Source organism: Filicampus tigris, chromosome 3, assembly GCF_054856515.1.
Source record: "Filicampus tigris isolate MCC_2025a chromosome 3, RoL_Ftig_1.0, whole genome shotgun sequence".
NCBI lineage: Eukaryota > Metazoa > Chordata > Actinopteri > Syngnathiformes > Syngnathidae > Filicampus > Filicampus tigris.
Window position 1 is genome coordinate 10,233,843 of NC_141219.1, and position 25,144 is coordinate 10,258,986.

At 41.7% G+C, this 25,144-nt stretch overlaps 1 protein-coding gene across 6 annotated transcripts in view; it reads left to right on the forward strand.

Annotated features, from left to right (window-relative positions):
• mtss2b (MTSS I-BAR domain containing 2b) overlaps nt 1–20,640 on the forward strand; it is a 57,763-nt gene extending 37,123 nt beyond the window's left edge. For 4 of the 6 annotated variants that reach the window (XM_086025067.1, XM_086025068.1, XM_086025069.1 and 1 more), the window contains 12 exons: nt 5,756–5,840; nt 7,109–7,200; nt 7,570–7,644; nt 9,274–9,431; nt 9,798–9,905; nt 10,030–10,127; nt 10,997–11,282; nt 11,599–11,673; nt 12,359–12,517; nt 13,188–13,388; nt 14,051–14,216; nt 14,785–20,640. In XM_086025067.1, coding sequence (XP_085881193.1) covers nt 5,756–5,840; nt 7,109–7,200; nt 7,570–7,644; nt 9,274–9,431; nt 9,798–9,905; nt 10,030–10,127; nt 10,997–11,282; nt 11,599–11,673; nt 12,359–12,517; nt 13,188–13,388; nt 14,051–14,216; nt 14,785–15,614 — 2,333 coding nt within the window. In that variant the 3' untranslated portion in view covers nt 15,615–20,640. The remainder of the gene's footprint in view (nt 1–5,755; nt 5,841–7,108; nt 7,201–7,569; nt 7,645–9,273; nt 9,432–9,797; nt 9,906–10,029; nt 10,128–10,996; nt 11,283–11,598; nt 11,674–12,358; nt 12,518–13,187; nt 13,389–14,050; nt 14,217–14,784) is intronic. The other 2 variants (XM_086025065.1, XM_086025066.1) reach the window with 2 other exon arrangements.
• The last annotated feature ends 4,504 nt before the right edge of the window (nt 20,641–25,144 follow it).

Sequence of the window (25,144 nt, forward strand, 5' to 3'; positions counted from 1 at the left end):
TAGTGGTCTCAACAGTCCCTGAGGAAAACTCTGACCTCATGTGCCTTTTGTCACGTGTCAATCAAAATCAATAGTGTTCTTTCCGCACCTTATTCTGGCATACGTAAGTAAAGAGAAGCGACAGGACGTGTACTGATTTGACCTTCAAGCCCGTCAAGCATCGTTTGGGATGGCCTTCGAATTCGGCCTTGTTCTTGTTTTGAGCTTCAAAACCCCATTGGACAACTTGAGTGAGCCAACGGTGTGTTTGTCTGTGACGCGGAGCGTCGCTGAATGGCAGCCGCGTCGTCTTGGGCCCAGACTACGTTACCCACAATGCTATATTTAGAACACTGCAGTGTGTGACTCAGCGCTCGCTGCCTGCCTGCCTGGCTGGATGGTGGTGATGATGATGATGATGATGATGTCATCATTATTGCTGTTGTCATGGCGACACACGTCTGCATGATTCTTGACAATGAATACATCAAAGCAATGCTCATTGTCGTTTAAGGGTATGTGTGTGCGTGTTTGTGTGTGCTTGATTATGAGTGTGTATGTGTTTGATGTGTGTTTTTGTATGTAATTGCGTGTACGTGAGCATCTGCGTGGTGTACATGTGCCTGTGTGTGATCCTATGCGTGTTTGATTATCTGCATGTCATGTGTGTTCGTATGTGTGTGCACGTGTGATCATGCATGTGACTACATGTGATTGCGTGTGCGTGTGTGTGTGTGTGTGTGTGTGTGTATGTAGGTATGTTCGTGTGCGTGATCGTGTCCATTTGTGTGTGTGTGTGTGTTCATGGTTGTCAGTGTGTGTGTGAGAGAACATGCGTGTGCATGTAGGGACTTGCATGTGAGTGTGTACGGATGCGTGTGTGAGAGATTATGTATGTGTATGTGTCTATGTATGCGTGAGATTTTTTGTGTGTGTGTGTGTGTGTGTATGTGCATGTGTGTGTGCGTGTGTTTCCCTCAAACCTCTCATATAATGCTTCCATGCAGATGCATTTAACGTGTTGGCATGCCATCTTTGTGCACGTGATTGCTGTTAGCATTGTGTGAGATGTTTGTCTTTGTGTGCAGAGCCATATTAAGCATTTTTTGCTCACAATTTAAAACGGCCAATAGACATCTGACTAACTTTTCATCAAAATACCCCATGATCAGTGGTGAGTTACCATGACAACCGGGAGGGGAAGCAGGGGGCGGAGCTAGGGCGTTGCGATCCGGCTAGTGTTTTCTACTTGAAGAGGCAGAGCACAGTGTGTGTCGGGGTCAAATAAAGCAAACACCTGTAAAGACAATCAAATTATTTTCACTGGTGGAGGCAGCACTTCATACTCATACTTAGATATGTTTAGATAATGCACTGCCTTTTTCCGAAAGGGCTAATTTGGCAGTAGAGATAAAATAAACTTGAAAAATGATCGCAATTACCGCACTTAACATGACGCAAAAACGACACAATTACAATAAATTGTCCTGTGAGATGCTAATGCTAATGTTGCACTAACTATGCACACTTTCCATCAAAGAGACGCTAAATATGTTTTTAAGATAAATACAATTTGATTGGTTGGCCTTTTATACTTATTGAGAGCATTATGAGACTCTGATGTCACCCACTAGCATAGCTTTGTTGTTTTTTTGGGAGGCTCTTGTTGCTATGGCAACAGCAGCTTGGGTGGAGAAATGTAATGTGACAGAAAGTGACCGCACCATGACCCCTCAAACTGAAGTCAGTGTGTGCGAGTGCAAGTGTGTTTGCATGTGTGTTTGTGTGTGAGAGAATAAATTTACAATGCACAGCGTGGGTTTTTTGCCACAATAGTCCATTAAAATTATGTTGAACCGGTATTGCTTTGTTAAAAAAAATAAATCAATCATGACCAGAAAATGACTGAACACGTCCTCTACCATCAGAAACCTTTTGACAAGTAAACATGTCCAGGTCAAGTTCAAAGCAAAAAGTCAAACATACCAAATAAAAAAAAAACAGAAATTAAACAAACCAAACCGAAAAAAGAACAAATTGAAATTTTTCTGAATATTTATCTGATGGATTATAAACTTGGTGGAGAGACAATTTGCTATATTTGTTTTTGGCAGTGATGGATCTTGAATTTAAGGTCAGTTAACACAAAACAGGGTAAAACATCGTTTTGCTAGAAAGCACAACGAGTAAAACCTCAAATTAATGTGCTCAATTATGTCTTTGCCAATCTGTATTTATCTCATAAATATTTCGTCATGTGATGATGTCATAACCATAAAATGACAAGACACACTACTATGACAGCCGACTGGGCTTTTGTATTTTGGGGTAAGGGGGCAAACTCTTTGAATGGCTTTAATTTTTGTGTGGATTTGCATCGTATTTGAATTGGTTTAATAGAAATGCGATGTGTCGTTCATGCGTAATCCTGCTATCTAACAACAATACCTCTGGCTGTCGCTCTTTTGTGCTTGGCGGAGGTACTGAGTGATTCCCCCATGAGTTTGTGATAGATGTTTCCGTCTACGGAGGCAACTGTCTGGGATGCTTCCGTGCGGTCTCGAGTGGGAATGTGGGCCTCATGAATAATTCCACCTCATCCAGTTCTCGCTGGCCTCGTTAGCGTGGCTAGGCTTTGGTTAGCACAGCTAGCTCCTGGTTTGCAGCCTCCTCCTTTTGTCTCCCGGTTGCTGCTGTGTCACCATGAGGGATGGAAGCGCTACAGATGGCTGTAACCACGGTAACGGTGGCCTTACTTGCACTGACGTTAACCCTGACGCTTCATGATTCCCTTGTTAGAAACGGAGATAGAACACAGTGGACCCTCGATAACAGTTTAAAAACTAGTAACATCCGAAACTATGATTCCAACTAACCAAACAAAATTCTAAGAGCTGTTTTTTGTTTAAGATGAATACAATAAAAACAATCTATATAAATAGATTAAATATAATAATAATAGGTCCAGATTGGCCAACAAAAGGCTCAAATGCTTATAGAAAACATATTACCTGTTTTTCCTGATGATTACATTTGTCCCCCAAATTAATGAAATAAAATAATATGCAATTTGGTGGTAATTGAAGCAACACAAGTCTTAATTTTTGTGGAATGTTGCCCTTGACTTTAGATCACCAGTCGCAAGGTGGAAAACCAATTCTCAACAAACGTTTGGTGAGTCACACCTCAAATTAAACAGGGCTTCACAAATCTGTAACTAGGTTGTCAATATTCTCTTGAATGATGCCATAATAACAAAAAAAAACAACAACCCTGATCTGTATTTGTGTAAATGTGATCACAGAGTGTCATTATAAAGGACCACACACTTCCTGGTTGTTCTTGTTACTGCTGTGCACAGTCATATTGTGAACAAACACCATTTATGATATATGTATGCTTTGGATATTGGCCCATACAAATCCAAAAGCAATTGACTGAAAAGGTTTAGAATTGCTTGTAGATGCCACAGGATTGCAGAAAAGCACTACTTTTGTCAAAATGAATCACCTCAACTTCCTTCAATGTAGTCCCTTGGCACTCAGATGCTCCAAGATGGCGCCAAAGCAAGTCTTCTTATGCCTTTGGTGCCAAGTCATATCATCTACAAACATCATTTTTAGCACATGATGTGGTATGCTTTGGATCATGGGTCCTTCCCAAGAGTTCTTCAAACGGCTCGCAATCTACATTACAACTCAATTAACGCACTCTCTGGTCATCAAAGGTGATTAGAACACGATAATGTAGTACACACACACACACACGCACACCCCCACCCACACCCACCCACACACACACACATTGCTGCATTCCAGATGTGAGGCATATGTGTGTTTGTGTGCATCTCCTCATCTTGTTGTTGATCTCCTGCTGATTTTGAAAGGCATGTTAATGGCAGCCAAACAGGAAGAGGACCATCATAAACGAGAGCGAGAGATCAAACGTATACAACATGCACACACACACACACACACGCATGCGCACCCCTGCACACTCACACACGCGCACTCTTGGCAGTAGCTGCAGTACTGTGGTTGTTTTTGTCCCAGCTTTTTTTTTTTCAAGCTCATTAAAATGTGTGAGACAAGCCCTTTCGTTTCCTCCTGCCTGCTTTCCGCTTCTCCTTCTTTTTCTTTTTCTTCTTTTTTTCTTCCATTTTTCTTTTAGTTGTTGTTCTTCTCTTTGCCATTTAGATCTTTTTAATATTTTTTACATACGCTGACATCATCATAATCATCATCACCAATATGGTTTTAGTTCTATTCCAAATACTTGCACAGGACTGATTGACATGCGTATGTGTGTGCGCGTGTGTGCGTGGGTGTTCATGTGAGTGGTGAATGTGTGTGTGGGGTCTTTACTTTATTGAATGGTTGCCGGGTAGATCGGGAGGCGCAAGTGAGGAATTTGTTAATTATGAATGGAGCACTTTTCTGCGATCACAACAATGCTGTGAATGTGTGTCTGTGTGTGTGAGCATGTGTATGCGTCATAACGTGATACTGATACACAATCAAGGAAATGGTCTGAACAGGGTCTCGCCCAGCTTGTCTGTTAAATTCAGTTTTGTTAACCAGTAGAACTGAACTGTACATTTTTTAAATGAACTTTTCAAGCGCAGAATGTAACATTTCAGTCCAGTGCATTTGCATTTATTTTGTAAGAACTATGCGTAAAGTTACAATAGCTTACAATAATGTTCAATATACTTCTGCCTTGTTTTTGATGAACACGTACCTAATGTGCAACTGTATTTTAATGTTGCATGGCCCAACATTGTTGGGCATTATGCTGGTACACGGCAAGCCAAGAATTTGAAATAAATTAAGATATATAAAGTCTTTTTAACACTGATCTTGTTAGTCGCTAATGTGGCTAGCACCTCCCTCTCTCGTCATGTTTTGACTGTATCAACTCTACTAAACCTTGGACCTCATTTGAGGCTCCCAGGGAGGGAATCCCACTTGAATCTCAACTTTTTCCACTGTATACATTAGCAGCAGCATTAGCGATGACTCCGGCCTGTTGGGGCCTTTTACTGGACTCGCATCGCAGTACCTTGTTTGGGAATCATACACACTCGCCGGCCATCACTCAAAGCGCACCCGTCGACTTTTTCCACACCACTTCCAGAAATAGACCCATGTTTATGTTAGCAAGTTAGCTGCTAGTACACACGCACACTCACGCACACACACACGCACACACACTACTTCTTCTTCTTGTAGTAATACTTCATGTAGTACTTCTTTTGCTACTACACTTTCAACTAGTCCAACCTCTGTTACTGAGTACTGCTACTAGTGCTACTAGTACTACTACTACTACTACTATGCGCCCATCTACACAATATTTTTTTATTTTATTTTTAATTTTTTACCTATTTTGCTTTTAATCATTTTAATCAAATAATTTTTTATAGATAATTAACTATTTGTACAACCGATTGGTATTTCTTGTTCAACAAGTACTTCTTCTACTACTGCGGAAACTTTCCATTACTTCTGCTACTTCTCCCACTACTAGTACTTCTACTTCTACTACAACTATTACTGTGCATACCAGAAAGTACTTCATCTACTTTTCTTTTCCAACAACTCTACATTGAAACATTCCTATTAATAAAAATATTAGAGCACAGTGACTTTCCGATCACCCTCCACTCCTACTATTGCTACTACCACCCATGCAAAGAGACTGTACTACTATAAGTAGTGAGTCCATTAATGCTAGTGAATACTTGTATGTGATGTGATGGTCTTCCCGTCTCCAGGGGCAACCAGAGACATCGGCTCGGCTCTGACCAGGATGTGCATGAGACATCGCAGCATCGAGGCCAAACTCCGACAGTTCACCAAGTAAGCGCCGCCCACAACCTAGCTCGTTAGCTGGTTAGCTACTTCCTGTCCCGTCTCAAACGGATACCTCGGGGCTTCCTCATGAGGGCAAGAATCCCATTGCTGTGTTTTATATTCTTCCTTCAACCTCTGTGTGACCTGGACGTCAGGTTGCGTTAAGATGAATGTTGCGGTTGTGAAGTCAGCTCTTTGTGTTCCACGAAATGTTCAAGTGCGCCCGGCCACAGATAATGTGCAAGGTTTCGTTTTAACTGTTGTTTGCCTTCAATCCCACAAAAACTATAATGACTTTTCCATTGTCAAAGCTGATACTCACATGCAACAATTTTCTGCTACTACTAGTACAAGTATTACTTTGTACTACTGCTACGACTACCACTCCTGAGAACTACTACTACAAATCATGAGCACTTCAACCAGACAACCACTATTGCTGAGTACTGCTACTACTACTGTGCATAACTATTACTATTACTATTACCCACACAAGCTGCCTCCTGCCAGTGACTCAATGCTATTACGAGTATTGAGTACTACTACAACAATTACTACTACTGAATACTACTACTATTGCTAAATACCACTACTACCTCATGCTACTACATCTACAACTACTGAGTACCTCTACTTCTCTTGACTAAAAGAACTACTATTGAGTACTACTACTATTATAATTACTGAGTAAGTAGGCCTACTAATTCTACTGCCTAGTACTGTTATGACTACTACTGAGTACTATTACGACTACTATTATGTATTGTATGTCCTACTATAAATACTACTGCTGTGCCATCACGCACCAATGTTCATCGCCGACGGGCGGCACCTATCATGCGCCGGAAAATTGTTGTCGTCGAGGAGAAGGGAATGGGAGGCATTCGGGAATTTGTGAATGAAGATTCCAGATGCCCATCACACCCCTGCTGAGTACTATCACAACTACTGAATAGATCTACTACTACTACTGCTAGTACTAGTACCACTATGACTACTACTACTGGGTACTACAACAACTACTGAATACTCCTGCTACCACGGCTCCTACTTCTTCTACTACTGAGTATTACGGTTAGTACTTCTACTTGTACTACCACTAATACTGAGGACAACAGTGACCACTACAACTTCTGAGTACTACAGCGATCACTACTAATAAGTAAAGCTACTGCTTACTACTACCCCTTCTGCGACTGAGTATTTCTACTGAGTACTACTACTACGGACTACTTTACAAACCAAAATGGATGTGTTTTTTTATTTCCCGACAGCGCGTTGATGGAGAGCCTCATCATGCCTCTGCAGGACAAGATTGAGGACTGGAAGAAGACGGCCAACCAACTGGACAAGGACCACGCCAAAGGTACCCATGTCCAAAGTCAAGGCGCACAGTGATCTGAATGTGAGAAGCTGTGGCAGCTGTGTGAATTCGTAGTATGGGATTGGAGTCCCTCGAGTGACTATATCAATCAATCAATCACATTTTATTTATATAGCACTTTTCATACATAAAAATGCAACTCAAAGTGCTTTAAAACGTTCAAAGCAAAACATAGAATTACCTTCAATCAAAAGAAAAGATAAATTATTTAAAAGTTGTTGAAAGCCAAACTAAAAAGGTGACTATAGGGACCATTAGCCATCAATTAAGTCTTGTACTTCCTGGTATGCGAGGATCTCTGAATGTTCTCAACTCATGTTTTACAATTAATGTGATTTATGCATTTTCCAGAGTACAAGCGGTCACGACACGAGATCAAGAAGAAGTCGTCTGACACAATGAAGCTCCAGAAGAAAGCTCGCAAAGGTGAGATTGACATTGGAGGTGGGGAATTAGAGGTTGCCAATTGCATGGAAGTCAAGTGAAACGTGTCACTTCAATTAGACTTTGTTTCTTTCGTTAATTAGTTCACGAGATAATTGTCAAGAATTAATTGGATTTTTTTTATCAGAATTTTTTTTGAAAGGGACAATTTTTTAATTAGATGGATGAATGGATTTCTTCTTCTCATCTTCCTGTCATGATTATTATCAGCAGTACTAGTAGTAGTAGCTGTTGACTAATTGTTAATATGATCATGGTAAGAATAAAGTTTAATATCTGTAATGATTTATGTTTTACTTACTTATTCATTATTTTTGTCAAACAAAATTAGGGCAAAATCTACAATAAGAATAAAGAGAATATGAAATGTATGCATTTGGACAAAACAAAATTATTGAGCCTATTATTTAATTTTAATTTTATTAATGTACACAACTGAGTACAATAACGTTAACTTCTTTTTCTTTTTTTTTTTTTTTTAAATTAAACAATGCCCTTAGCATGAGTCATCAGGGACGTTCTCATGTGAAGTCTTGAATACAAGAAGACATGGTTAGATGGAGACCCCTGGTGGCTATGAGATGTTCTTTTTCTCCTCAGCGCTAATTGTTTTCCTTTTGTCAGTTGCCAGGCAGAAAACAAGTCCCAGCAAATATGATTACATGTCATCTGTACAATTCAAGAATTATGCTATGTCTATTTATGCTTTTATTATTTGTCTGGTTTTCTCTAACTTGCAATGTTGGCTGACTAACACTTAATGACAGTTTGTGCTCACTCTTTCTCTCCCACTTTGCCGCCCCCCCCAACAACCCCAACACACCCCAAACAAACTCACACCCCTCTGGCTGGCATCTAATAGAGATCCAGGGTAAGTGTGTGGGCCTCCTACCTTTTCCCACCTGCTTTTACGCATTCACATACTTTCACATGTACAGACATACACAATCTCACTTCATGTATTTCCAGGAAATGTTTCGACTTGCCATTTTGCATGGACATCACCATTCTTATAACAACTTCAACTTGTCTCAGTTTTTACTGACTCAGCATGTAGAGCAGTTTTGATTTTAGGCCCGTTGGGACTCATCACGGCCTCAGCGGTGTCTGCATGCACTCACTGCTTTATAATGATGTGAACCTCCAAAGTTCTTACTCTTAGTTGATAATCAATAGAGGTGATGAATGCCAACATAGCTCCAAATCAATCAAGGGGACGAATCCAGCAGACGCTTGGAACCAATTTGACTTGGGAGAAACCACGGTCAGCAGCAACCATTAGCACTTCCATGTTAGCGCCATGCAGTCCGTCTCAGTAGCACGCATACCAGTTCACCTCATAGAGGTACAGGTATGAACAGTACCAAAAAAAAAAAAAAAGAAAAAAGAAATTATACATTCAATCCCAACAACAACAGAAGTGTTTTGGTGAAATTAATAGTATAATGTATCCTGTTACACTTTGAACCAGTTTGACTTTGGAGATTCCACTGCAGCAACCATTAGCAATGCCATGTTAGCGCCCCGCTCCGTGTGCTCTGATGTGATTGGTCATCTTTGACGTGTGCTCTTATCTGAATGCTGGCCCGTCTGTCCTTTTGTGTTCGTCAGGGCGCGTCGACCTGCAGCCTCAGCTGGACAGCGCCATGCAGGACGTGACCGACATGTGTCTGCTGATGGAGGAGATGGAGAAGCAGGCGGTGCGACGGGCCCTGGTCGAGGAAAGAGGAAGATTCTGCACCTTCAGTGCATTTCTGCAGCCAGTCGTGGTCTGTGACACCTTTTTTCTCGAGGCTGCATGTATATGTTGTACATATATTTCAGTATATTTGTGTGTCAGTTCGCATATGAAGTATATGTGTGTGTGTGTGTGTGTCAATGCATGTCTGTCGATTATAGTTTACATCAATGTGTGTCTTTGTGTGTGTGTCTGTAATAGTGTATATTAGTAAGTCTGTGTGTGTTAGGGTGTACGTCAGTGTGTCTGTTAGTGTGTGTCTGACTGTGTGTGTTAGTTATAGTGTGCGTCTGTGTGTGTCAATGCTTGTCAGTGTGTTATAACGTGTATCAGTGTGTGTGCGCGCATGTATGTAAAGCCTTAGCAGGTTGTGTGACGTCCATGTTTTTGTTGTCAGAATGGCGAGATTGCCATGTTGGGGGAGATCACACACCTGCAGGCCATCATTGACGACCTCACTGTGCTCACCACGGACCCACACAAGCTGCCCCCTGCCAGTGAACAGGTGACACACACACAAAACATACACACACTCAAGACACAAACTAATCACGCAAGCCATCGACACAGTCATCACACGCACACCCATACAGAGCCCTGAATGTGTGTGTGTGTGTGTGTGTCTTCAGGTGATCAAGGACCTCAAGGGGTCCGACTACAGCTGGTCCTATCAGACTCCGCCCTCTTCGCCCAGCAGCTCCAGCTCACGCAAAAGCAGCATGTGCAGGTACACACACGCACACAGACGGAAGAGTTTCAAAATCAACAGGGATCTTATTTATCCCTTTCACCCTGGTTGCCTCGAACATTTAACATTTCAAAACCTACCTCAGCCATCTCGCGTCAGACATTGTTCAAAATGCATAGAGGTGATCAGTCTTGACATCTTGATCTATGGAAAGAGGTGCTGTGCGTGGCCCTGTCCTTGATCATGTGTGTGTTAATCTGTGTCTCTTGTATTGTGTGTCGACAAACATCAGTGCATTTGAATGTTTAAGTGTATCAATTTGTGTTATTATGTCATCATTAGTATCGGAAAGTGTCAGTCACCAAATGTTAATGTGTGTTACAGTGTGTTTCAATTTGTATAAAACCATTATAGTGTGTCCAAATGTATTAGCGTGAGTTATAGTTTGTGTCAGTGCATATTAAGGTGTTATAGTTTGTCAATATCTGTGTTGTTTTACTGTGTTATTGTCTCACTATGTGTCAGTTTGTCTCCATGAGTATATTTTTATGTGTCAATTTTACCAGTGTGTACAAATGTGTGTTCATGTGTTGTATGACTGTGTACCCTTCGTATGTGCGTGTGTTTGTGTTACCTTGATGCTCCTGATCTGACACTCTCCCTTTGTTTTCTCCTCTCTTCGTCCCCCTCACACACACCCACACACACACACACACTCACACACGCATAACCTTTCTCTCTATCCATCACTCGTATGTCTCTCTTTGTGTACTTTGTGTGTTTGTTGTGCGTGTTGCCCTCTTTCTGGCTTGTGCTTCTTAAACGGCGATTGCTCACTAACCTCCACACACTTGCCAATCATCAACATCACCATCACACTCGCACACCCTTGCCCCTCCCCACCGCAGCAGTGTCAACAGTGCCCACAGTAGCGCCTCCCGCTCGTCCGGTGGCGGCGGGGGTGGGCTGGGCGGGGGCGGCGGCGGGGGGTCGCTGCCCCACTCACCCACCTCCTCTTCCTCGTCCTCGTATCGCTACCGCAGCAGCCTGCCGTGCCAGCCCGGGGGACCCGCGGGGGGCATCGCCGCCCACCGCCTCAGCAGCGTCTCATCCCACGACTCGGGCTTTGTGTCTCAGGACGCCAACATCTACTCCAAGCCGCCCTCGCCCATGCCCTCCGACATCACTAGTCAGGTGGGACTGAACTTCCTCTGTTTGCATTACACTCAAACTCCACATATCTGCGGTTCCTACCTTCTACTTTTCAACTATCCAGTTTTTTGGATTGTTTTGTACAATCCCCCCAAAACCTTAAATCATAGCTTGTGATATACAGTATTTATGGTTTAAAAATTGTAGGCAATTATACATCTTTTTAGGGGCAGGGTCAATTACTTGCAGATTTTTGCTATTTGCGGCCGGTGTTAGCCCCTATACATACCGGGAATAGCGAGGGTTGACTGTATATTATTTTAAAACGTTCAATCTTTTTTTGTGTTTTGTGCGGCAGAAGTCGTCCAGCTCGGCATCATCGGAGGCCTCCGAAACGTGTCAGTCGGTCAGCGAGTGCAACTCGCCAACCACTGTAAGTCCTCACAGTTAGCTCAGTATGATAGCTAACAATTAGAACTACCATTATTCTGACAATGACACACACTACAACACTTAGCACATATTGCCATGTTCACAATACACTAATACCCACTGTTACACTAAACCACACAATGACACACTAAAAGATGTCCTAATAAACACAATTTGACATATACTAAAGTACACTAATACTTTGGCACATAACATACTCAAGACACTGATACATACTGGTACACACTAAAACTATTACGATTATTTTGTTGTTGTTATAAAAACTTGTGTTTTTCCTTGTTATTTAACATTAATACTAAAATTACAATGGAATCTCCAAAGCTGCATGTACCCTTTGGTGGTATTCTGTTATTGTATCATACCGGTCTATGGTTGTAATTGTACCGTATCATAAAATAAATTGTAGTTGATGGGTCTTGAATGGATGAAATAATATGATGAAAATACAGACATCTGATAATAAATTTGAATGTGCGGGGCTGCTTTAACTCATCTCATGCCAACACAAAGTAGATGCTACTTTGTTTCATTGTTGTGCATGGCCAGCGGTAATTGTAGTTGCTTGTCCTTCCCAGTGCCACAAGGGGGGCTATAGCCCCCCCCCCCCATTCTCTTCTTCTTCCTCCTTCACTGATGATCATGTGACCTTGTCTCTTGTCCCGCAGTTTGGCTCCTCGTTCGCTACCTTCCGCCCCGCTCTCTCTCACTCAGGCTCGCCCAGGCCTCACTCTGTCACTCTTCCTGTCACCGCACCCCCACCCTTTAGCCGGCCCTCCGGCTCCTGCTCCTCTTCTCCCACATCCTGCAAGGTTCCCGCCTGGAAGGTTTGTTCCCCATCGGCGTCCCCATTGCCTGCTCATCTCCGCCTTGGTTTCTTCACCCGCATTGGCTTAAAGTGTCATTATTGGATTCTTTTTCAACTCCTTCATTCTCCATTATTTTTGCTTCCTAAGAGTGCTTTCACGCATAGAGTGTGTTTGACTTTCCCTGATCAGAATCACAGACCTGGCAAAAATGGCTGACTAAATAACTTCCTGTTCAATTTCAGGGTCAGGGTTCTTTTGCATCATGTTAGACACATACAGACAGACAGATAGACACATCTTGCTTCAAACCAAAATAGCCGCCTTCCTATTGAATTTCATGAGAGGTCCTTGAGACTTTTTTGTGCACCCTGTTAATGTAGACATCTGCCCAATTTCATGTTAATCGGTCAAACTGCTAATGTGCTAATCATTAAATTAGTCCACACCAGAGCGAGATTGTTGTGTTGTGGGTAAACCTGTACTTGTGTGAAAGCACCCTTAGCGTCTGCCCTAGCCTGGACGTTGTAAAGCTAAGCAGGATGCGGGCAAGCTGACCGGTCAAACCAACCAAGCGACCCTTATCAGCACCGCAGCCAAGAGCAGCAAACTGCTGGATAGCGGACAAGTCTCACTGTAACATCACCTTTCTACTTCCTGTCTACGAATAATCACACTTCAAACTCTTCAGGACTGGTCCAAAGCAGGTTCCTACGAGCAGCCTGTGTCGTCCGCCATGGCCACGGCTAGCACCGCCGCAGTCGTCCAGAGGAGGAAGGAGCCGCCGCTCGATAGGCTACGGGAAAACGAGGGGTCGCCCAGTGCGCAAGGCTACGCCGGGCCGTCCCACGCCGACGAGGCCCACAGGCCCAGAATGTCCTCTGCTGCCAAGGTAACAGAGCCTGTAGGGTTTCTGCTGCATTCTGGTCTGATCAAATGTTTACTAGAGCATTTAACATCTGTTATAGTACACAGTAAAGTGAGTCCATGTGAAAAATGTTTTTATACTTTTACTCCCTCACACTTTTGAACACCTTTTTAAAATGTACGGTGCAATTACAGTCTTTCCACAGTCCAGTTCATTGAACTGGACAAAAAGTCAAACACAATAAGAACATTTGCAAGGAGTGTCTCACCTACCAGCTCTTGATGTCTTTCATCAGGTCACACCTCTTAAAGGGACACATTCAAAACACAGACATGACGTGTACAGTAGCTATTCGCAGAGGTTAAGGATGCAGATTTGTGCATAATTGACACCTCCTAAAATTTACAAACGCCACAGTATGGGACAAAGCACTATTTTTATTGCTTTGGCCTGAGCCAAAAAAACATAAAGAGGTGAATATTTCAACATGCAAACATAAGTATATTTCTTTAAATTCTCTTTTATAATTTTATGTACAGTAAGGAGCTACTTTTTCAATTCAAAAGATGTAAAAAAGAAAAGAAATGTTGGTGCTTTTTGAGAGGGTGGAACTGATTAATGGTATTTTAATTCATTTCAATGGGGGAACATGTTTTTTTAACCTGGTATGTGCCTGTTTTCCCCAGTACGGAGACGAGGTGTCTCCGGCCGCCAGCGACCTGGCCATGGTTCTGACCCGAGGCCTGAGCACCGAGCAGCAGAAGAGCAGCAGGGACTCACTGCAGTACTCCAGCGGATACAGCACCGAGACCACCACCCCTTCCTGCTCGGAGGACACCATCCCATCTCAGGGTAGGCCTCATGTTCTAAATATCCTTAAACCAATGTATCACAACTTTTACTGAGCTATGGTGCTATAGATTTTCAAGGAGAAAGATCTCCTGGCACACCACTGAAAAGTGTCATGAAAAGTATGCCTATATATTTTGTAATGTGTGCACTGTGAAATACTGGCGATCATCCCAAGGTATGGTCTGATCGAGTCCAGCTTCCCTATGACTCTGAACAGTGTAAGTGTTGTACAGTATATTACAAAAATGCAATTACGGTTGATTTCCACTTGTGATTCTCATGTGAAAGGCGTTCTAAATAAGAATAAGAAGGCCTTTATTGATCCCACAGTGGGGAAATTTTCATCATTACAGCAGCAAAGATATAGGTCACACAGAGACGGCGGCATAATGTAGCCGTTAATGTATAACATTAACAGCAAACATTCAGAATCAAAAACCAATGTAAACATACGCAGTAGCCATGTATATATATATATATATATATATATATATATATATATATATATATATATATATTAAAAAAAAAGAATGACTGGGTAATATTTCCTTTGTGTCGCATGTGTCAGGTTCCGATTACGACTGCTACTCGGTGAATGGCGACACTGAAGGCCCGGACGGTCAGTCGGATTTCGACAAGTCGTCCACCATCCCTCGCCACTCCAACATCGCTCAGAACTATCGCCGCATGATCCAGACCAAGCGGCCCGCCAGCACTGCCGGTTTGCCCAGCGGGGTGCTAGGACCAGGGGGTCACATCATACCCCCCGGAGCTGGGGCCAGCAGCGGATCCGGGACCCCAGGCACGGCCACCATCCGTAGAACGCCGTCCACCAAACCCGGGGTGAGGCGCACCCTCTCCAGTGCCGGGCCCATTCCCATCCGACCCCCCATCGTGCCTGTCAAGACACCCACCATTCCCCAGGACTCCCACTCACCCGGAGCCGGAGGGATTCCGGTCCGAGTGGGCAGCGAGGAGTGCGTCTTCATGGTGGATGATGCCCAGGGTGCGCTTGATTACGTAAAGGCGTCGCCCAAACGCCTTAGTCTCCCCAACACCGCCTGGGGCTCCGGTGCGGCTCTTGAGGTCTACGCACAGCAACATGGAGCCGTGGGACTGGGCGGCGGCTCCGGGTCTGAAGAGGAAAAGATGATCGCCGCCAACCGCCACAGCCTGGTGGAGAAGATCGGTGAGCTGGTGGCCGGCGCCCACGCGCTTGCGGAGGGGCAGTTCCCCTTCCCGACCCTCCCGGATGACCCGAAGCCGCCCACCGCGGGGCTCGGTGACACCCTCGAGGGGGCGGAGGGATCAGCCGGCGACATGCTGACCACCATCAGGAGGGGCGTCCGACTCCGCAAGACCGTCTCCAACGACCGCTCGGCACCGCGCATCTTGTGATCTGCAGGCGGGCTGGGGGAGGATCCTGTTCAACCCGTGGGGAAATGTCATCATATAAAACAAGACGAATGATAACATACACAAATGTAAAAAGACGCTGTTAGAGCCGACGCTATAAAATATTAACACGTTAGCGCCATAACTCGTGTGTGTTGGACGCATGTTTCTCTTCTCTACGCTTATGGAAATCCGTTTGAGCATTGATTTCATATCCTTGATATCCAGCTTTAGGTCCATGTTCTAGTACGCTCTTTCTCTTCACTAGTAAGACATTTGATTGCACTAGTGTAATAATGTCTACTGTCTTACAAGTTACATTTGCGCCCACTTTTGGCCTACTAGGACGGAGTTAAACCTTACTAGTAAACTACTGTGCTACCGTAGTAACACTTCAAGCCACAACTAGTAGGCAGGTGACACATTACTGATACTAGACAAAGGTCCATGTACTAGTGTGCTCTTAGGACAACGCTGACATACTAGTAGGGATAACTACTAGTGAGGCAAAACTGTGGACGAGCTGACAACCTATGAGTCATTTATTGTAGTATGGTATCACGCCACACAGTGGCGCCTCTTTAATTTACTTTCTCAGTTGGTCACTACTTCTTCCTTGAACTTATTCAGTACATTTTTGTCGTGGACTCAGTCGGGTGCACTAGGACCGCTTTGCTCACAAGTGGCGCGGTCAAGCTGAGTAGATATTCTTTTTGCGACCAATTAAACAAGTACCTATGGAAAATCAACCTGTCTTTGCTCCTTTGGCTATCCAACAGCACATGTCCATGGCTAGCTACCTCCTCGGCTCGCAGCACCACACAGTACAAACTGTGTGCTACTAATAACACTAGTGACGTAATAAAATTTTCCTAGTTAACATCTAGTGCTTAACGAACAATACTAGTAGAACACAGATGTCAACTAGTGTAATTTTGCCTCACAATTCCTATGTACTCATAAGGATAAGGAGGCTACTTGTGTGTGACACATGCCTATTAGTTGGGCTTATTTGTTACCTATGCAGCAGAGTAGTTTGTAAGCCAGGTTTGATTACAACTAGTAGGCCAAAAGTAACACTAGTAGTGGAAAAAACAGGACACCGTCATTCTACAAGTTTGCTGAATTGTCTTACCAGTGAGGACAATTGAGTTTACTAGTACATGGACTTGTTTAAGCATTTATTCCATGTACTTGATAATGTGTCTATGGGTGTCTGACACGAACCTATGGGCCTAATAGTGCTACTAGTGAAGCTTAGTAGTTTACTAGTAAAGTTGAATTGCACACAAGTAGGCCAGACTAGCACTTGTACTGGAAAAAAAGGTTGCACGTAAGACACAGTAAATCGTCTAACTAGTGAGGACAAAGCACACTAGTACATGGACATTCAGATGAAATTAAAAAAAAATGTTCAAATGGTTTTCCATTTTCGCTCTCTAGGCAGAACCGAAAAATTACTGATGGAGTCAGGGGGTGGTCCTGTGGGTTTCGATTGTTACATGACTTGGTTGTTTTGACTCAACTGACTCTCGGCTACCAGCGCGGGGAGCTAACGTTGCACTCCACCCTTTAGTGGGTCGGCCTGCTCGTTGGCATTGAACTGTACTGGTTCCGCCCACACCCCTCTTTCTGTGTGTGTACGTGTGTGTGTGCGTGTGTGTGCGCGCGCCACTGCAGGACAGCTGGCGAATCAATGAGGTGTCTTCTCTCGCTGTCTCGTGTTATTTCTTTCTCGTTTCTATTGTGACGTCGTTCTTGTGCGCCGCCTCGAGACGGGCAAGTGGTGAAAAGCCAGCGGTTGTTAGAGATACATTCATATATATAATATATATATATATATATATCATATACATATATATTTTCTAGAACCAGAGAGAAGAGTCAGAAACGCAGCAATAAGTGTGTTTTATTTTCTTGCTTGGTGGGGGAGGACGTTGGGAAAGTACGGCGGTGAAGTAGCGGCGTGCGTGCATTAGGAATTAATGAGCATCTTATTTACAGACGAAAAAGAAAAAGCGAGAGGAAGTGACGAGCATGATGGGTAAAGTAAAGTGGAGATTATAAACCTCGACAGGATGTTCTTGAGGTCGGCTAAAAGTTGTATGCAAACACTCCGGTATTCTCAACAAAACATAATTCGTCATTAGTTGTAGCCTTAAGAAACAACAGTGAGCATCTTAAAATTAGATTGGAAATCCATCAAAAATTGCACAGATTACTTGTAAGACTCCCATAAATCTTCCTAAAGAAACTTTAGTTCTAAAACAAGACTTTGAAAATTCCTTAAAAAACGCACATGCTACCATAAATCCCTCAAAATTGTCACTGGTTTCAATAACACTCTGAAAATCCTTCAAAAATGTCACGGTTAAAATTAAGACTACTGTAAATCATCCAAGGTATTGGAGGCCAATATGTAAACCTCAAAACAAAAAATTGTGCCGATTAAAAAAATGCCACAAATCTCTCAAAAGTTGCATAGATACAAGTAGAGTACGGAAATCTCTCCAAATTCACAGGTTAAAGTAAGACTATTATTTTTTTTATTACTAATTGTGTGAAGCACATTGTGATACCTTGTGTATGAAATATGCTATATAAAAGAGAAGATCCGAAAATCCCTCCAAAATTGCACAGAAAATTAAGTCAATTGTAAATTCCACAAAACTTTTAGAGTTCAGTAAGAAAACCACAACCCCCATAAAGGTTTTGTAGACAAATCTGCCATAAATTCCCCCCCAAATCGTGCTGTTTGAAATAAAACGACTATAAATCCCTCAAACATTGGGAAGGTTATAATAACTCTGAAAAAAAAAAACCTCAGCTGAATGAGACTTCTGTATACCCTCAAAAGTTGAAAACATTTAAATAAGACTACGTTCAATTCCCCCAAAGTTTAAAAGATGTAGCGTAAATCCCTCCTAAATTGCAGGTTATCAAAGGACTACTGTAAAATTCCTCAAAAATTGGGTAGGTTAAAATAAGACTTCAGTAAATCCATTATTACTTAAACTTAAAGAAATCTAATTCTTACCATGAAGATGTTTCCTTTTGTTGGGTTCTTTTTCTATTTCATTTTTATGACAATTAACATTGTGTACTTTGATCAGACAACAACAAAAACAAAGCAAAGCACATTTGCGATTGTCAACTCATACACTTTAAAAGGACAAAAACATTTAAATCAGCATTTATTCACCTGTAATAGGGAGCGAATGTAACCAAATGCTACGGAAACAACAGCTCAGGACAGAGGAGTTTGGTGACATGAAGACGATAACTTGACATGATGAAGACGATGAGAAGGACGTGTGGACATGATTGATGAAAATGAAATGTGGACATGATGAGGACTTGATGAAAAAAAAAGTGTGGACATGCATGATGAGGTCTGGCCGCTGACGCGAGACGAGTGTGTACTCTTTTCCTTCTTTCAGTCTTTCATTATTTGTGTTTTTAATGTAAAAAAAAAAAAGCTGTGTGTAATATAATGTTGGTTGTGCGGGATCGGAGGCGAGTGAACTCTTCACGCTTTTAGTTTATTTATTGATTTAACAACACACGTCGGATTTAATTTAAATAGAGGAAGTCTGTGAATCCTCCAACAGGGGGAGTTGTTCTACGTGTTTGTTGTGTGTTGAATTTTATCTTGAGGTTTTAATGTTTATATGATGCATTGCTGCATCACACTGCCTATGTTGCCGTGTAGACCACCACTACTCTTTACTATTTCACAAATTAAATTAAGACTCCGGTAAATCCTTAAAAACTAGTACTTGAGCTGGGCATTTTACTAAAAATTGAGCCTCCGTTATTCATCATCCGTCTGCAGCGTGGGTACCCTTCCGTCGTCCGTCATTCACCTTTTTTTTTTTTTTTTTTAGACCCGCCTATAGGCCAGTCCGCCTCTGATTTTAAACAGGCTTCCCTCAGCGATTCGGACTGCAAACTTCTTTAGCAACCCCCCCCCCCCCAAAAAAAAAGCCCGCAAAAATTGTATAGAATAAAACAAAGCCATTGGAAATCCTTCAAAAGTCGTGCAGCTTGCAATAAGACCACCATAAATCCACAACTAGTCTAGTGTAAATCACCCCAAAATTATATGGGGTGAAAGAAAACTACCATAAATCCCCTAAAAGTTGCACAAGACTACCGTAAATCCCCCAAAATTTGTTGTAATAAATCGGTAAATTGCATGAAGACTACCATAAATTCCACAGATGTGCAGGTTAAAAACAAAAAGAAAAAAAAATCGGTGACATTTCATGGCCATACAAGAAGACAAAAATGTAGTTTTTGTATTGAAGAAGCTCCTCTCGCCCAATAAGAAACATGAATAATATATTTTGAAACATGCTGACTGTGTTGTAATTCATGTCTAGGTATGTTCAAAAAGGAACATTCATTGAACTCCAGTGTATTTAGAAGCAGAAACTAAAGGATGATTATTAATATTCTTATTCAACCAGTAACAACATAAATGCAACATGTGTGCGGGCACACATGTTTAAAAAAAAACAACAACAAAAAAACAACAAAGTTGTAAGGGAAGTTCAAAACGATCAAAACACTGTAAAAAATGAATCCTGATTATTATTTTAATCAGATTTCCAATTATTTTCTGGTTGTTGTTTTTTCTCCCACATGAGAATGTTACAGTTGGCTTTTGAGCTTTCAAGCAGTATTAATTGAATTTGGTAAAAAAACAACAACAAAAAACCCTAACCTAAACTTGTATACAAAAAACAAGACACGCACAAGCACAATAGTAAACAAACAATGAAAAAAAAAAGAGTAAAAAAAACACTAGAATGTGCAGTTTCAAAACAATTCTTAAAGTTCAGTCACCTCTGTTGCAGATCTGACTTAGAGTTCCATGTCTTCCCTTCTGTTTTTTTTAATAGATACGAGTTTTGATTTCCTTGGTTTGTTTTGTTCTCTTTGGGTTAACTCTAGTCACTCGCTGATGTAACAAAAAACGCACTGTGATGATTCCACTATTAATAAAGGTTGTACTTCAACTGCATGCATTCATCACATTTCTTATTTCATATACAGAATTACATATTTAAGTATTAAAATAATGGATAGAAGGATGGATGGATGTTTGTTATTTAGAGCATTTATTTGCAGAAAATGAAAAATAGTCAAAATACCCAAAAAGTCCAATGGTATTTTTAGCTTTGTTTCTTCCCTGTACATAATTATGATGTATTATCATGAGTAGTAGTGAAGTACAGTAGGATAAAAAGAACAAATACATTGATTTTATTTCTTTTTGCTCTTCTCAAATCCACAAGCAGAGGGTGCCCAAGACCTTTAAGTGTCACTTACAGACCAACCATGTGTGTCTGTGCACGTCTCTCTCGCATGGTAAATTGATTGGACTCTCTAAATTGCCCCTAGGTGTGATTGTGAGTGCGGATGTTTGTCTCTGTGTGCCCTGCGATTGGCTGGCAACCAATTCAGGGTGTCACCCGCCTACTGCCCGAAGACAGCTGGGATAGGCTCCAGCGCGCCCCTTGTGAGGATAAGCGGTATCGATAATGAATGTATGGATATATAGAGAGAGAGAGAGAGAGAGAGAGAGAGAGAGAGAGAGAGAGAGAGAGAGAGAGAGAGAGAGAGAGAGAGAGAGAGAGAGAGAGAGAGAGAGAGAGAGAGAGAGAGAGAGAGAGAGAGATGTATTTGTATGTGATGGTCTCCAACTGACACTTAAAGGTGTCAAGTTAAAAACAACGCGTTATTAACACATTAATGCCAATTCCCTTAAACAGAGCAATTTTTTTAATGCACCATTAACGCAGGACCCTTCAATGGCTTTATACTGCCCAATAATGAGTGCCTATTTATACTGTGCTGTTCTTGCTCTGCATGTGTTGGCCTCTTTGGGGCAGTGTGCTGCGCATGCACATAACACACCTTGAGTACATTGGAGAATTGACCAGAAGACACCAATGAAAGAAATCAGCTGGCAAGCAAGAAACATGATCAAAATGTTTGGATAGAAGGCAACTTGGAAAGAAAGGCTCCGTGGATAAAAAGTTATGGAAATTGAGTTTTAAACAATTAAATAGATAATAAGGAGTTTATGAAATCAAGTTTAACTTACTACAATTTTTTAAAAGTCAAGTTTGAGGTACTATACTTTGAATGGTTGTGAGGCACTGAAACTTAAAGTTACAGTGTGTAAAATGCACTTGCCATCTAGTGGTGAACTAAAAGAATGCAACGGCCTAAGTTTACAGTGCCTCAGAGAGACCACACTTGGCAAGCCCACCACCAAGCAAGCAGTCATCATCAACAAGCAAAATAATGTTTGTGGCAAAGTAAGTGCATTGCATATGTTACACATGCTGTAATCATTGAACCAGCAAATTTGTGATCGGGTGATTTGTCTCCTTTGGGTATTTGTAGCAGAAAGATGACGCCGAAACATGTCAGCCTCTTGTATGGTGAGGCACAACAATCCATGTAATATAATTTGCAATTACAAGACACAGAGCTGGGCATTCCCGCCTATGTGAGAAATTTGTCTATCTATCTGCCTATGCTAGACACCCATTTTGTAGGAGACGAACAACAGACGGGAACCTTAAAAAAAATTGTCGGACTAAGGATTTAATGTTCGGCCACACGTTTAGGATTGGACGCTGAACCTCACTCCAATCACAAATAGGCATTGAAAATGTTTTTTTTTTTCAATTTCATGATGTGCTGCATATTAAGAAATATTAAATAATGAATATGGAAAAACAGCGGCCCTGAGTTGTCGTGATGTGATCAAAAGTATGAGAGGAGCGATGGCACTCATGAAAGGACTGGCGGCGACTATGAAAGGATCAGCAAACAAGCGTCACAAAGCAGAGATGAAAAGAACATTTTGGAGTTTGGAGTGCCACAGAAAAATGTCACTCGTGTTGTCTAACGCGCGCTCGCCTGTCAGGTTTCGCCGATTGGTATTTGTTCAGCTGGTGCCGAAGGACAAGACGCATCTGAGGGAGGTGAGCGGACGCCGGGGGCTCCGGAGCTCGTCGGCGTAAACGACACAACAAACAACGGCAGCAAAGTGTGTCTGCGTGACAAGCGTGATGACGTTGCAAAGCTGTGTGTGCGTGTAAGAGAAGTAGGCTTGACACGAGCAGGATTTTTTGGGACGATCACTATCGCCGATCAGCGAGTTTACAAAAACAAGCACAAACAATATGTCTATTGAAGTAATTTGATTATTTACTGTATATTTAAATTTACTTGACGCTTGTTTCAATGAAATGTGTATGCAACTGGTCAGCTCCATGTGCGTGTAATATATATTTCAGAATTTTGCCTGAATGTGCCCATGAAGCAAATGAGTCTGCGACCCCTCCCCCCTCCCGACCGAGCGCTTCAGCCGATAGCCAACATTAAAATTTTAAACTTTGGCAATATTTCATCATAACTCGCAGCTCATATTTAGCAGCATATAAGACAGGTCGCCGATAAGTCAATAGTGCCCAAGGAGAGCGAAGACATCATAGCACATCATCAACATGCTGCACCAGTCGATAAACCGTCTTGATTTCCACGCGTCCTTCGAAGACCAATCAATCATCAGATGTATCAGTGAGGACAATCTTGAGTGGACAAAAATATTGGGACAGGCCCCTTATCAATCAACCAATCATTCATGCTCTCGTCAACTAAGGCGAGCGACTTCCGTTTTTTGAACTTGGGAGACCTTTCCCTGTACTCTCTACAGCATTTGTATTGCTGCCAAATGTGAGGAGTCAGTTGTGTAAGTCGACACAGCACAGCAACATGAAGGGTGTAGTCAGGTCAAAAATAAAGAAAATTGGGTGAAAACAGGAGAAAGACAACTTTTATGGTTAGTTTTTAACCCAAAAAGTTTGGTCAAATGAATTACACACTGAACACTGGACTAAACAATCCCACCAAAAATGCGTTATTTTATACAAAGCAATCCCAAATATTGGGTTATTTTATCCAAAACAACCCCCAGAATTTGGCTGTTTAACGAGTTACTCACTTGACCCAACTTTTTGAATGACGCATCATTATTGTTGACCTAACTCTAAAAACACACCCTAAGAACAGCTGGGTCAAAAAACACCCAATTTGGGTCAAAAAGGGAGCAACCCAGTTGGGTCAGTTTGACACAATTTTGTGGGTTGTATTGTTTAAAACAACCAAATTTTGATGGGTTATTTTATAAAAACAACAAACAAAAATCATAACTTTAGGATGGTGGATTAATCTTAATAAATCTAAATATTTGGAGATAATAGTCTATCTTTGTGATATACTGGATTAACGGTTTTTAATGAATCGAAAAATGTGAAGATACTGTATATTTAAAAAAAAAACAGTTCTTAGATGGTCAACAATTTCTTAGTAAATAAAAAAATATTTTGAGACGCCGAATGAGCATTTTGGGGACAAATCAAAACATTTGGAGATACTGTACTCTATACCAGGGGCGGAGCCATGGGTGGGCCTGGGTGTGCACTGGCCCACCCAGATTGACAGAATGCCCACCCAGTGAGATTCATGACAAAATATATACTTTTGCATTTTTAGTAAATCATGAAATTATATGTGTTTTTTTTAAATAGAATAAAAATGGCATAATTGTGGTTGTCTAAGGAAGATCTGGACTTCATATTATTCGGTTTGTCATTGTATTTGATGTGTCAGGACAGGAGGATTGTGCGAAGTGAGAGGAATATTCAGGCCCACCCTGACTTTTCCAGGCCCACCCATTAGCCACGTTCTGGCTCCACCCCTTCTCTATACTTGGGGGAAAAAAACACAATTTTGATGTACTGTACTGGAATAACATTTTTTCTTAATGAATAAAAACATTTGGAGATGCTGCATGTTAAAAACAACAACGACAACATTTTGACATACTGAATTAACTTTTTTTTTAAGAAATCAAAATTTTTGGCTACTCTATTTGTGGGAAAAAATGGATATTGAATTAGCATATATGTTTTATATCTAAATATTTGGGGATACTAGATGTTTGGAAAAAACACAATTTTGAGACACTTCACATTTTTTTAAACAAAATATAAATATTTGGAGGTAAAAAACAAAGAGAGAGAGAGATGGTATTATTTTTTTTCCATCAAATGAAAAATCTATTGAGTAGGTTGTGAATGGTGTGCATCAACCCAAAAGTGAAGTGAATGAGACAGCTGGCGAGTGGCATAGAAGGAGGTTACGGCAAGTTTAAAGTGGGCCTCCAAATGCGACTCCTTGTTATTGGACCCCCTCGGCGCCGTCTTCTGACGCCTGGAATCTGTTCAATTCTGTTCGCCAACTGATGACGGTCTCAAATATAGACACCCTTTCTATTATTCAAACGCGACCTGGGAGGCTCAAGGAGAAGAAATAAAGATGGCACTTGCGTCAACATGCAAATACCGCAAGATTAGCACGGTTGATGAGATTACGGCAAGTGGGGAAAATAGTCAAAATCTTTTGAAAATGTGAACAGCAAAGACCCAGGTCACAATTTTTAACTT